This window comes from Mobula birostris, chromosome 4 (assembly GCF_030028105.1).
Source record: "Mobula birostris isolate sMobBir1 chromosome 4, sMobBir1.hap1, whole genome shotgun sequence".
In the NCBI taxonomy this organism is placed as follows: domain Eukaryota; kingdom Metazoa; phylum Chordata; class Chondrichthyes; order Myliobatiformes; family Myliobatidae; genus Mobula; species Mobula birostris.
The window spans coordinates 63240733-63255471 of record NC_092373.1 but is presented as its reverse complement, the minus strand read 5'-3'; the positions used below and the strand labels follow the sequence as shown (position 1 = coordinate 63255471).

The 14739-nt window shown below is 40.0% G+C and overlaps 1 protein-coding gene across 1 annotated transcript in view; it reads left to right on the top strand.

Moving 5' to 3' along the window:
- Positions 1–14739, top strand: part of gfm1 (G elongation factor, mitochondrial 1) — a 66838-nt gene that overhangs the window by 46923 nt on the left and 5176 nt on the right. Inside the window, exons 14-17 of the mRNA XM_072255451.1 lie at positions 9319–9481; positions 11285–11429; positions 13733–13893; positions 14579–14632. Of these exons, the coding sequence (XP_072111552.1) occupies positions 9319–9481; positions 11285–11429; positions 13733–13893; positions 14579–14632 (523 nt within the window). The remainder of the gene's footprint in view (positions 1–9318; positions 9482–11284; positions 11430–13732; positions 13894–14578; positions 14633–14739) is intronic.

Below are 14739 nucleotides of genomic sequence, written 5' to 3'. Positions count from 1 at the left end.
TGAAATGTTTATTAAGATAAGTAAAACCTTATTGTTTTTGCACAGGCCCTTTGGCTCACAATGTTGTGCTGACCTATTAACATATTCCAAGATCAGTCTAACCTTTCCCTCCATTTTTCTATATTCCATGTGCCTATCTAAGAGTTTCTTCTATGCCCCTAATGTATTTGACTCGACCACCAGCAGGGCGTTCCACGTACTCACCACTTTCCATGTAAAGAACTTATCTGTGACATTCCCCTATACTTTCCTTGAATCACCTTATAGTTATGCCCACTGCTATGAGCCATTTTCACCCTGAGGAAAAAGTCTCTGACTATCTGTTCAATTTATGCCTCTTATCATCTTGTACATATCTATTAAGTCACCTCTCATTCTCCATAACTCTAAAGGGAAAAGCCATGGCACAAGTTACCTCTCCCCTATAATACAGGCAGTATATCTTTAAAGCGTCTCTAAGTATAATATCCTCTGCACCCTCTCTAAAGTTTCTATGCCTTTCCTAAAATGAAGTGTCCAGAACTGACAATAATATTCCAAGTGTGATCTAACCAGTATTTTATAGCGCTATAACATTACCTTGCAGCTTTTGTACTCAATCCCTCTGAATAATGAAGACTTCTCACTGTACACCACCTTAACCACCCTATCGACTTGCATGGCAACTTTGAGGGATCTACAGATGTGAACCCCAAGATCGCTCAGTTCCTCCACACTGCCAAGAATCATGCCATTAACTGTATTCTGCCATCAAATTCGAACTTCCAAAGTGAATCACTCACACTTTTCCAGGTTGAACTCCATCTGCCATTTCTCAACTCAGCTCTGCATCCTGTCAATATCCTGTTGGAATCTATGATTTTCAACGCTGTCCACAACTCCAACATCTGCAGACTTGTTAACCCACCCTTCCAATTCATCATCCAAGTCATTTATAAAAATCACAAAGATCAGTGGTCCCAGAACAGATCTAGAGCACCATTGATCACCACACTTCAGGCAGAATACGCTCCATCTATAACCACTCTCTGCTTTCTATGGGCAAGCCAATTCTGAATCCACACAGCCAAGTTTCGCTGGTTTCCGTGCCTCCTGGCTGTCTGAATGAGCATACCATGGGGAACCTTGTCAAAGGCCTTACTAAAATCCATATACTCTACATCCACTGTTTATCCTTCATCAATGTGCTTTGTTACATCTGTAAAAAATTCACTCAGGCTCATGAGACATGTCCTACCCCTGACAGACCCATGCTGACTATCTCTAATCAGATTCTGCTTCTCCAAATACTCGTCAATCCTGTCTCTAAGGATCCTCTCCAATGATTTGCCCACCACTGAAGTAAGACTCACTGGTCTTTAGTTCCCAGGGTTAGCCCTACTCCCTTTCTTGAACAAAGGAATAACATTCGCCACCCACCAATCATCTGGACCTACTCCTATGGCTAGTGAGGACACAAGATCATCATCAAAGGAATAACGATGTCTTTCATTGCTGCCCATAGTAACCTGGAGTATATCCTGTTCAGCCCTGGGGATTTATTTATCCTAAAGTTTTTCAAAAGTTCCTGCACTTCCTCTTTCTTAAAATCGCGATGCTCCAGCACAGCGGTCCCCAACCACCGGGCCGCGGAGCATGCGCTACCGGGCCGCGAGGAAACAATATGATTTGGCGATATGAGTCAGCTGCACCTTTCCTCATTCCCTGTCACGCCCACTGTTGAGCCATTACGCATGCGAGGTCATTACCCGCGCGTCATCCATTTCAGCGTGGGAAGGAGATCAACTCCTTGAGCTTGCAAATGACGGCGGGCTGAAAAATATGTTTGATATAACATCTCTGCCAGCATTCTGGATCAAAGACAAGGCTAAATATCCTGAGATAGCCACGAAAGCACTGAAAACATTGCTTCCATTTCCAACATATCTCTGCAATGAATGCAACGAAAACTAAATTGCGGAGTAGACTGGACATAAGGAACCCCGTTCGAGTATCGCTGTCTCCCATCACCCCTCGATGGCACTGTCTTGTGCAGGAAAACAAGCCCAGGGCTCCCACTGATTCACCGATATTGGTGTGTTACAATGATTTTGTATGTTCATACGGGGAAAATATGTGCTGCGTGCTTAATATCCAAACAATACTTAAAATGTTATGATGCTATTGACTTATATAACTGTATAACAATTAGAGCACGGAAACAGGCCACCTCTGTCCATCCTCCTAGTCCGTGCTGAATGCTACTCTCACCTAGTCCCACTGACCTGCACTCAGCCCATAACCCTCCATTCCTTTCCTGTCCATATACCTATCCAATTTTTCTTTAAATGATAATATCGAACCTGCCTCTACCACTTCTACTGGAAGTTTGTTCAACATTTACTTCAAGCTCCCCTGTCCTCCCCTGATAATTGACTTATCACTATATTCATGCGAGGAAAATATGCGCTCTGTGTTTAATATTAAATTCGTTAGATAAACCCTTTTAGAAACGAAATTGAGTGTATTAGCTAATTATCATCTGTATTCCGGTCGTGATTAACACCCACCCCACCCCCACCCCCAAAAAGAATCGCCAAAAACGATTTGTGGAAAAAAAATCGTACACCCATGCGCAACTTACGCATGCGAACTGATGCCCACGCAAGGCTTCATGGTCATTGTAGTCCTTCTCGGGGTAAACCCAGCGTATTTGGCTGCCACTCTTGTCCGTTGGCAACCCCCCTGCCCCAGTCGGCCGGTCCGCAAGAATATTGTCAATATGAAACTGGTCCGCAGTGCGAAAAAGGTTGGGCACCCCTGCTCTAGCACATCAATCTGTTTCACGCTGACCTCACAGACGTCACGGGTAAATACTGAAGCAAAGTGTTCATTAAGGACCTCCCATACCTCCAATTCCGGGAAGGTTTCCTCTTCTATCCTTGATTTGTCCTACCTTCACTAATCATCCTGCTGTTCTTTACATACATGTGGAATGCCTTGCAGTTTTTATTAATCCTACTCACCAAGGCTTTCTTATGACCCCTTCTCGCTCTTCCGTCCATTTTTCATCTTCCTGGCTACCTTTTAACCCTCTAGAGCAGACTTTCTCAACCTTTTTGCCCCGGGGAAACGCTTGAAATAATTTTCAGGTCTCTGGGAACATCTGCACAAAAATTATTATATCTACAGCTCATGCTGCGTTAGCGTGATTAGTAAGTTGTAGATATAATAATCCAAAAATATTTGTCAATGCTCCTTTGATCACCCTCTGCAGAATTCCTGTTGTTTTAGTTAGGCTTAGCTTGCCTTTCTTGAAATTAATCTCTTTCTTTCCCTTTCATAAATTTTAAAAACTCGTAAGGCAAACATAATAAATTTCTGTTAAATAACTGGCTTAAGTCAAAATTAAATTTAATTTTTCTGAAAGTAGGCTAGGTAGATTTAATTTAAATAAACATTGCAAATTAATTTTAATTAATGCTATTTACAATATAAAAATTTATTTGCAATGTTGAAGTAGTGTGTTGTGACAACGTCAGGATTTTCCTTTTTTACAAGAGAAACTAAACCGCTCATGGAGTCAGCCATTGATGGGGCACCATCAGTACAGATGCCAACACAGTTCCTCCAAGACAGGCCTTTTGTTTCCAGATATGAAGACCAAACATTAAATATATCTTAGCCTTTGCTTGTTTCGGGCAGCTCTTTGCAACAGAAAAGGTTTTCCTGAATTTCGTCATCATTTACAAATCTCACAAATGCTACAACATGACATTTATTGGTGAAATCTGTTGATTCATCAACCTGGTTAGAGAAGTTGCTTTTCTGTTTATCTAACAAAACCTCTTCAGCATCAATATGTCAATTTATTGTACTGTTTGAGAGCAAAACCTTTTCAGTTTCTCGTATTGCATCTTGTCCGAACATTTTACCCACTATAATTTTACTTGCTGGCATTATTAGGTTCTCACCAACTGTGTGACTTTTCCTTTTTGGGGGAAGACCATAAGACATAGGAGCAGAATTAGGCCATTCAGCTTATCAAGTCTGCACCACCATTCCATCATGGCTAGTCCTAGATCCCACTCAACCCCATACACCTGCCGTCTCACCATATCCTTTGATGCCCTGACCGATCAGAAAGCTATCAACTTCCACCTTAAATATACCCACTGACTTGCCTCCACCTCAGTCTGTGGAAGAGCAAACCACAGATTCACTACTCTCTGGTTAAAATGTTCTGGGTCATAAGTTCTGCTACTAAGTCTTCCTGAGTCTTTTTACTGACTGTGCCTTTATTAACAAAAGCTTTACTCTGTTTTGAGATTCCAATAGCTGTTTAAAATAATCAGCATTTTTACATGTCATATGACGGTAACTTGTAGTTCGCGTCAATTTTGCGGGAGTGGTTGCTGCATTTATAAGTTGTTTGCTACAGACTAGGGACAAAGGAGTAAGATAACTTGGATCATCAGTCCATGTAAAGCCCATTTGTAAGTAGCTTTCCTTGTAAAGATGGACTTTATTTGTGTCCATTGTTGCTTAATAAAAACAGTATAAGTAATTAAATGAGGAAACAAAAATATAAGGGAACTTCACAATACAATTCACTGCTAACCTTCACAATCCACCTTTTGTAATGTTTACAACAACAGCAAAACGGCAGGCCAGCAGCTGAGTCATGTCACGTAAAAATTCCATCTTTAGAATGAAAATTTCCCTCCAATTTTCTACTACATTGGTGGAGTTTATTCATTCCCTTAAGTCAGTCAAGGGCATGTAAGGGGAAGTTGGGGGAGGTAATTCGGGAGGGAGAGGCTGACGTCACAGCCCATGATGGGTAAGTCCATTCAGTGCTTGGAAAATGCACCATGCTGCTCATCAGCCTGTTGTCCTGCCCTCCATGCAATACAGTGCTCAACAATTATCAATGGTCTCCCCTATCTCGCATCAAAAACTGAGCATGGACTCAACCAAATGAACAGAGGCCTACAGTGCACTGCTGTACTGGGCTGAGAGATCCCTAACGAGATGGCTAACAGAGTTGCGCAGACTGCGAGCGCAAAGTTCGAAAAGTGATGTTTCTTTTTTACTAATCATAATCTCTTATGGACCCCCGGTTGAGAAACCCTGCTCTAGAGCCCTGTCTGATCCTTGCTTCCTAAACTTTAAATATGCTTCTTTTTTCCTCTTGACTAGATGTTCCACATCTCTTGTCAACCGTAATTTCTTCACCCTACCATCCTTAACTCAATAGGCTAAACCTATTCAGAGCCCCATGCACGTGCTCCCTAAACAACGTCCACATTTCCATTGTTCATTTCCCTGAGTACATCCATTCCCGATCTATGTTCCCAATTTCCTGTCTAATAGCATCCTAATTCCCCCTCCCCAAGTAATTGCTTTCCCATTCCATTTGTTCCTGTCCCTCTTAAAGGCAATGTTAAGGGTCAGGGTGTTCTGGTCACAGCCTCTGTAATGCTCACTCATTGAGAGATCTGATACCTGACCCGGTTCATTGCTGAGCACCAAATCCAGTATGGCTCTCTTCTAGTCGGACTGTCTACATTTTCTACCAGGAATCCTTCCTACACACAACAAACAGAATTCTGTCCCATCTAAACCTTTTGCACTAAGGAAGTGCCAATTAATATTAGGGAAGTTGAAGTCACCCATGACAACCTTTGTAAAATCTGTTTCCAGATCTGTTCCTCAAGATTTAAAATTAAAGATTGTTTAATGTCATTTCTCGTACACAAGTGTAAAGGAGAAAGAAATAATTGTTACCCTGGATCCTATGCAGTGGGGAAAAAGCACAATAAGTTAACACGATGAAACACAATATAAATAAGATAGCTTACATACTTTGTATGTACATAAAATGATACTAGGAGTGTCTCTGTACATAAGACAACTGTGGTAGGAAGTGCTAAAATGGTGGGGGGTGGATTAGTCAGTAGAGGAGTTGAGTTGATCATCCTTGCTGCTTGGGGAAAAGTTGTTTTTGCATCTGGTGGACCTGACATGGATGCTACATAGCCTCTCCCTGAGAAAAGTGGACATATAGTCCATGAGTAGGATGAGTAGGATCCTTCATGACATTACTGGCCCTTTTCATATATATATATATATATATATATATATATATATATATGTGTGTGTGTGTGTGTGTGTGTATGTAAATAGGCTAGTGCCACTGATACACTGGGCAGTTTTGGCTTACCCACTGTAGAGCCTTCCTCTCTACTGCGCATCTGTAGAAGGACCTGATTACAGATGTGCATAGTCCAACTCCCTTTGGCCTCCTCAGAAAGTAGAGTCGTTGGTGAACTTTCCAGATTGTATAGGATGTGTTCTGAGACTATGATAGTTTGTGCGAGATGTATACACCCAGGGTGATGGGGTCCCGATGATGGATGCTATCTTTCTGAGGCAGTGCTTTTGAAGGTGTCCTCAGTGCAGGGGAGGTAAGTGCCCATGATGGAGCTGGATGAGTTTGCAACTTCCTGCAGCCTTTTCTGATCCTGTGCAGTGGACCTTCCATAACAGACCATTATGCAACCAATTAAAATGCTCTCCACAGTACAATGAAGAAAATTGTACGAGTCCTTGGTGACACAGCAGGTTTCCTCAAATGTCAAATGAAATATAGCCGTTGTCGTGTCTTCTTTGTAATTGCATCAATACATTGGATAGAGCTACAGAGATGTTAACACCCAGTGAAACTGCTGATCCTTCGATGAGGACTGGGGTGTGTTCCCTTGACTTCCCTTTCATGAAGTCCACAACTAATTCCTTTGTCCTGCTGACACTGAGTGCAACGTTATTGTTGCGACACCACTCAACCAGTTGATCTGTCTCACTCCTGTACACCTCCTCGTCAGCATCTGAAATTTTGCCAGCAATGCTGGTATCGTCGGCAAATTTATAGATGGTGTTTGAGCTGTGCCTTGCTACATATGTCAGAGAGAGTAGAGCAGTGGGTTAAGCATGCATCCTTGAGTTGTGCTGGAGTTAACTGTCAGTGAGAGATGTTATTTCTGATCTGCACAGACTATGATCTCCTGATGAGGAAGTCAAGGAAGCAGTTGCAGAATGAGGCCCAGATTTTGAAGCTTGTTGATTAGAACTGAGGGTATGATTGTGTTGAATGCTGAGGTGTAATCAATAAACAGCAGCCTGACACACTCGGTGTTGCTGTTGTTCAAGTGCTCCGAGGCTGAGTGGAGAGCCAATTAAATTGCACCCGCCTTTGATCTATTATAGTGATAGGCACATTGCGGTGGCTGTTGGTCCTTGCTTAGGCAGGAGTACATTCAGGTGATGACCAACCTCCCAAAGCACTTTATCATAGTAGATATGAGTGCAATTGGACAATAATCATTGAAGTAGCTTACCCTGCTCTTCTTGGGCACTGGTTTAATTGTCACTCTTTTAAAGCAGGCAGGAATTTAATACAGATCTCCAACTGCAATAGTGAAAGATTGAAGATGTCCTTGAACACTGCTGTCAATTGGTTGGCACAAGTTATTAGTGCCCTTACAGGTATACCGTTAGGTCCTAATGCGTTGACTGTGTTGGCCGTAGAGACAAAGATCACTGGATCACGAGATGGTGCAGGAATTCGCACAGGTCTAGTTTTATTCTCCCTTTCTAAGCATGCATAAAGGCAATGAGCTTATTTGGGAGTGAAGTATCACAGCAATACATGATGTTAAGTTTCACCTTGTAGGAAGTAATGGCCTTCAAGCCCTAGCAGAATTGACATCATCCGATTCCATCTCTAACTTCTTTCGGAATTGTATTTCCGCTCTTAAAATAGCCTTCCATGGGTCATACCTGGACTTCTTGTACAGTTCTGGATCACCAATCTTGAATGCCACTGATCTAGCCCTCAACAGACTGTAAATTTCCTGGTTCATCCATGGCTTTTGGTTTGGGTAAGTTCTCCAAGGCATACACTCTTCCACACAGGTCTTGATGAAGTCACTGCCAACTGTGGCATATTAATTCAGTTCAAAGATGAATCCCTGAATATTGTCCAGTCCACTGACTCAAAAGCAGTTCTGTAAGTGCTCCTCCGCCTCCCTTGACAACACCTTAGTCTTCACAACTGGTGCTGCGTTTTTAGTCTCTGTCTATACACCAAGAATAGAAGTGTAGCCAGGTGATTGGACTTTACAAGTTGTGAGTGTGGGATGGCACAGGAAGTATTGTTGATGGTGGCATAACAGTGTTCAAGTGTGATGTTGTTGGTGGTAGTTGTTCAGCGACGACTTCAATCTGGCCTGGTTGAAATCCCCCGCAACGATAGGGAAGGCATCAGGGTGTGCTGTTTCATGCTGCCTGATGTTGGCCAGGGGAGGAATTACTTGATGTTCCAGGTCTGGTGAGCAGGATTGAGAAAGAACTGCCATGAAGCAAATTCCACCTCCTCTTCCTTTAAAAGACTCAGCTGTCCTGTTTTTTTGGTAGATGGTGCCTACTACCTTTTATTATGAAACGTGTATAAATGTTAGAAACAAACTAACAAAAAATGAGCTGGATGATATTTGTTCTTATTTATTTGCCATAGTATGCCTGTTGCTAGGGATTGTGGTAATTTAAATTAGAAGATGGTCTTCACTGATTCTCCCCACATCTTCCTGAGGCCTACCAAAAATTACAGTGGCACCTCAGATTAATTGATTCTGATTAAATATTTTTATAATCTTCTGCAGAATGAAGGTCAAATAACTAGCTTAATTATTGCTGTTCTCTCATATTAACCAGAAGTCCTTTCTGGTTATTAGTTTCACATAAATATCTGCAATGCAGACTGTCATGGATTTTTAATAATGTGAAGTTGACCTGAAGCTTGCCACAGTTTTGGAAGTGGTATAATAATATTTATCACTAATCTTCATGGCAATCTCATTAAGTAGTCTCATGAAAATTTTTCATTTGGTTCTGTGATAGAAAAGCCCAAAGTGCTGCAGGGTCACCCAAAGAACAGCAGGTTCACCCAAAGGTAGTTAATTGCAGCAGCATTGTCACATCATGTCATGCTGAATGGATTGGATCTCAAAATGAAAATTATCAGAGATAGTTTATCTTCAGACCATGAGACATATGAGCTGAATCAGGCCACTCACTCCATTGTGTCTGCTCCACCATTCATCATGGCTAATTTATTATCCCTCTCAGCCTTTCTCTCAATATCCTTTAACATTCTTATTAACAAGGATCTATCAGCCTCCACTTTAAATATGCTCAATGACATGCAAAAAATATTTTGTATTTACAGGTTACATGATTATTACAGGATCTTTTTTGATTATTGTTATTTTTTCCCAGCTTTGAATTTACTCACAAGAAGCAGTCTGGTGGTGCAGGCCAGTATGGCAAAGTTATTGGAATGTTGGAACCTTTGGAGCCTGAAAACTACATCAAGTTAGAATTTGCTGACAGAACAATTGGAACAAATGTACCACAGCAGTTTATACCAGCCATTGAGAAGGTAATGGATTATTACTTTCATCTCCATTTAATTCATTTTTATCTACCATAATTTTTCTTAATTTGTCACCAGCAATATTTTCAACAACCCAGTTTATTATACTTTATTCTTTGGGGTAGGAGAACAGAAGTGTGGAGATTTTGTAATTGCTTTTGAAGAAAAATTGTCAGAATAATTGCTACCCACAAATCACTCCCAACAGAACCAAACATTTAAGTTTGTTATGCAGAAAAATCAATCATTGGTAGATAAAGGCAAAATTAAAACTAGCTAACTAGAACACATGAAATTCATGGAACTGTAAGGGGGGGTGACTGATAAGTTCGTGGCCTACGGTGGAAGGGGTCAATTTCAGAAAACCTAGCACATTTATTTTTCAATATAGTCCCCTCCTACATGTACACACTTAGTCCAGTGGTCGTGGAGCATACAGATCCCTTCTTTGTAGAAGTGGTCCATAGCAGGGGTGATTGCTAAGTTTGTGGCCTAAGGTAGAAAGAGATGAATTAATAACTTCAAACTTTCTGCATTATCACTCCGAGTTGAACTGCACATGCATGTAACGAGGGCGTCTTGGACCTCCAGGTGGTCCAAAGTAGGGGTGATTGATAAGTTTGTGGCCGAAGGTAGAAGGAGATGAGTTATACAGCTCTCGTTACATGCGCGTGCAGTTCAACTCTTTGAGTGAAAATGCAGAAAGTTTGAAGTTTCTCCTCATCTCCTTCTACTTCAGGCCACAAACTTATCAACACCCCTGCTATGGACCACTTCTGGAGGTCCAAGACGCCGACTTCTACAAAGAAGGGATCCATATGCTCCACGACCGCTGGACTAAGTATGTAAATAAAAAAATAAATGTGCTAGGTTTTCTAAAATTGACTTCTTCTACCTTAGGCCACAAACTTATCAATCACCTCGTAAGATATCCAGTACTAAATTGAGATATAAGACGACAGATTCTGCACATGCTGGAAATCCAGGCTAGCACACACAAAATGCAGGTCAGGCAGGAACTGTGGAGAGGAATACTCAGTCAATGTTTGGGGCCAAAACCCTTCATCAGGATGTGAGAAGGGGGAGGAAGCCAGAAGGTAGAAGTGGGGGAAGGGGAAGGAGTACATACTGGGAGCTGATTGTTGAAGTCAGGTGAGGGGAAAGGCTTTTGGGTGGGGGGGGCAATGAATTGAGAAACTGGGAGGTGATAGGTGGAAAGAGTAAAAGGCTTAAGAAGAAGGAATCTGAGAGGAGAGTGGACCTTGGGAGAAGGGGAAGAAGGAGAGGCACCTAGGGGAACCAATAAGTGAGTGCAGAGAAAATTATAAAATGTTTACAGCATATGATATAGCCTTTCTTTCAGTAATCCACATTGAAGATTACCCACCACATATTCCTCATTCTGTTTGTGTCTTGTTCAACTTGGTCACCTCATCTTTCCGTTCCTGTTATCTGACTTCCTCTTCAACACTAATCATGTCAAACATAGCTGGAAACAAATTTCACATTCTTGCCACTCATGGAATTATCTTGGATGTCCTTTTACCTGTATCAGTGAAATCTTTTTGGCCCTTAGTTTTGCTTTCCTAGCAAATGATCAACACATCGTTATTACATCCACCTCATCAAATCCTTTTAATCTTGAAGGCATCATTAAACATTTATCTACAAGGTGAATATACAGCTTACTTTATCTTCTGCATTGGGTTTAACAGTTAGTAGGCATTATTCTAGGTTTAGACTTCCTCTGATATCTGTAAATCTTCTTGTGTGTTTCAAATGTCATAAAGTTGCATGTTATTTTCACAGGGTTTTCTTGAAGCCTGTGAAAAGGGTCCTCTTACAGCTCATAAAGTCTCTGGAGTGCGATTTGTATTGGAGGATGGTGCGCATCACATGGTGGATTCCAATGAAATCTCTTTCATCAGAGCCGGAGAGGGTGCAGTCAAACAGGGTTTGTAGAGTTCACAGAAAATATGAAAAAATATTAACTATAAATATTCTCAATGTCCTCTGTATCTTGGGAATTAAAATGTGAAATTAAAGTAAGTTCAATAATATATCTCTTAATTAAAACTTCTATGAATTATGCAAATTCCTCGATAAATTTTTTACTCTGAAATATTTTATTGAACTTACTAGATCATCTAATTTTGGTCAGAAGTGTCTTGTTTAGGAAGTACAAATGTTTTATTTTCAGCAAACATTAATTTAGTTTTGCAGATATCTTTGTTTAGAAATTGAGAAGTTTCTTTATGCTAGGAGCTTTGCCTTTGTTGACAAAAGATTATTTGCAAAGAAAGCATATTATTATCATTTTCATTTTAACTGTGTTATATTTGTTACATTTACTGTACATGTCACAAAATTGAACTTGTACAAATTTTGATAATTGCACCTAAGGAATGTATGGCTTCGTAAAACACTATTATACAAATCTAGATAATCATACATTTTGATGGAAGGTGAATTCTATCGGATTTAGTTTTACCCAGCCGTTGGTAAGAATGATCAGCTAAGAATCTGTGAAATGGAAGCCGGAATTATCCATGCAATTCATTGAGCTGACTTTTCCATAACAAAATCATGCAAATCATGCACATTCTACCCAAAATTTTAAATCCCATTTTACCCCTCATATGAATATCAGCTTCGAATATATTTATTGACTGAACATCTAGTGTCCTCTGTAAGAGTAAGATTAAGTCTGGGTTAGTGAATATTTCTGGAAGAGGGACTTGCACTGAGGAAAAGAGCAGGATTGATCTCCTTGCCCTGTACTTCAGAAGAATGAGAGTTGATCAGACTGAAACAGTTGAGTTAGCAAGAGGTCTCAACAGGAAAGATGCTGCGAGGCTAAGAGAATCTAAAATCAGGGACAGTCCCAGGTTGAGTGCTGAAGACACTAATGAAAATAAATTTCTTGGAGTTCTTTTGTGCTCAACACTCCGGAGATAAAAGACAAAATAAAATTTGTCTTCCAAATTATTCACCTGAATTATATCTTTTTGTAGTTTGGTTACCAGCCATCTACATGCATGCCAACATTTATTCTGATTTTACCATTTAAAAATAGTCTGATTTTTTTTGTTAATTATAACCAAAATTAGTAAAGGCTCCCATTTTCCTATACGTTCCTACAGTGCACATTCTTGTCAATAGCCCTTTGCGTCTAAATTAGCTCATTTAACCATCCAGTTTAGTATTGTTAGCAAATATTGTACTCACTTTCATTCAGATAATTGTCAATAGCAGTAAGTCCAACATAACTTTTTGTGACATCAGCAAGTAATAACCTGCTGACCAAAAATAGTCTGTTTATTCTAAGCCAGAGTGGTGAATTTATGGAATTCTTTGCCACAGGCATCTGTGGGGGCCAAGTCTTTATGTATATTTAAGACAGAGGTTGATAGATTCTTGATTGGGAGAAGGCAGGAGACTGGCTGAGGGAAAAAATTGGATCAGCCATGATGAAATGGCGAAACAGACATGATGGGCGAAATGGTCTAATTCTGCTCCTATATCTTATGGTCTAGGTTTCTTCTGTTTCAATAATTATTCATCCTTGCTAATATACAAGATAGGTCAGAGAGCTCATTTTGTGCAACAATATTGTGTGTGACACCTTCTCAAAAATCTTTTGACAATCTGAACATAGTATGTCAACTTATTTCTCTTTGCCTGTTCTTCTAACTTCATCCTCAAAGAACTTAATTTACATTTTTCTCCAAAACCATGTTGACTCTTTTGGAGCATATTGTGATTTTTCTAGTCATTCTGGTATCATTTCGTGGACATTGTGTTCAAGCAATTCCTACCAACTGGCTAATTGGTCTTCTAATCTTTTTTCTCTCCCTGCTGTCTTAGAATGTGATTTGTTAAAACCTTGAGTGGAGGAGGGGAAGGGGAGGAATGGAATTGGCTTCTTGCAGCTGCATTAATTAGAAAAATTACGAGTATACTTAACTTCATGTAAATTGCAAGTTAGATATTAAATTTGAGCATGTGGGCATCCCAGTTGGTCAATTGAACTTACCCGGCACTCAGTGTGTAGAGCATCCCCTGAAGGTATGTAAAAAGGAGTAGCAAACACCCAGCTCTGATTTGGATGTTCGTAGAAAATGCATCTTCACTCCTAAGTAAGGATTTGCACACCTTCCTAATTGTATAGTCTAGTTGGGATGTAGTCCTCATCCTTGAGATTTTGAAGAAGCAAGCATATTACAGTGATAACTACTTTCTAATTTTGTTGTTCAGCTATGGAGAAGACTAGTGTGATCATTCTGGAACCCATTATGTCAGTCGAGGTGGTAGCTCCTAATGAATTTCAAGGAGTTGTCATTGCTGGAATCAATCGTCGACATGGTATTATCACTGGCCAGGATGGAACAGAGGGATATTTCACACTTTATGCTGATGTAAGTATTATGCCTGTCTATTGTGTAATATATGGCTAATTATCACTGAGTCACCATGCTGATATTTATTCTGAAGAAGGTATTTCCCTCTTTGTACTTCCTGTCCAAAAGCACCAAAAGCTGTTTCAGAAGGAGATCCGACATTTGGAACATGTCATGAAAGATTAAAGTACCTTTGTAATTTAAAAATATTATGGATTGAAACCTTTGCCATTTTGGTGGCAATATTGGTATTTTCTCATCACATGAACCACGTAAGTGCCACAGCAATATCCTAAAGAATTCTACGAGAAATGTTCCTGCTTGGGTGTTCACAAAATGTTTAAATAGGCGTGACTAAATGGAATGGTTTCTGCAAAATCTTTTATTTATTTCTAGATATAATTGATGAAAAATCAATAGTGATATCACATAAAGAATCCCAGTTGTTGAGGTATAATGTAGTGCACTATGTAGCAGGGGGTATGATAAATTCTGTAAGAATCTTTATAATATGCTTTTGTGAGACTTGTCAAAAATAACTATTAAAAAGCCTAATTTTGCATCAGTACACTTCTTTGTCTGTTGTTTTAAAATGTCATGTCATTTAGGTTTCATGCCAAATCACAAAACAACCAACACTTAATTGAGTAAGGGAAAGCATTTTGAATTGTCTGGAAAGCAAAATATTTATTTTTTTTTACAGGTACCACTGAATGACATGTTCGGATATGCTTCAGAACTCCGGTCTTTCACAGAGGTAGATCATAGGACTGCGTATTGTTGATAAGTTCATATTTCTCTACTTTAAGGCCATTTATTCGATCACTTTTCACAATAATTGATGTAGCAATGTGATTGAAGGAT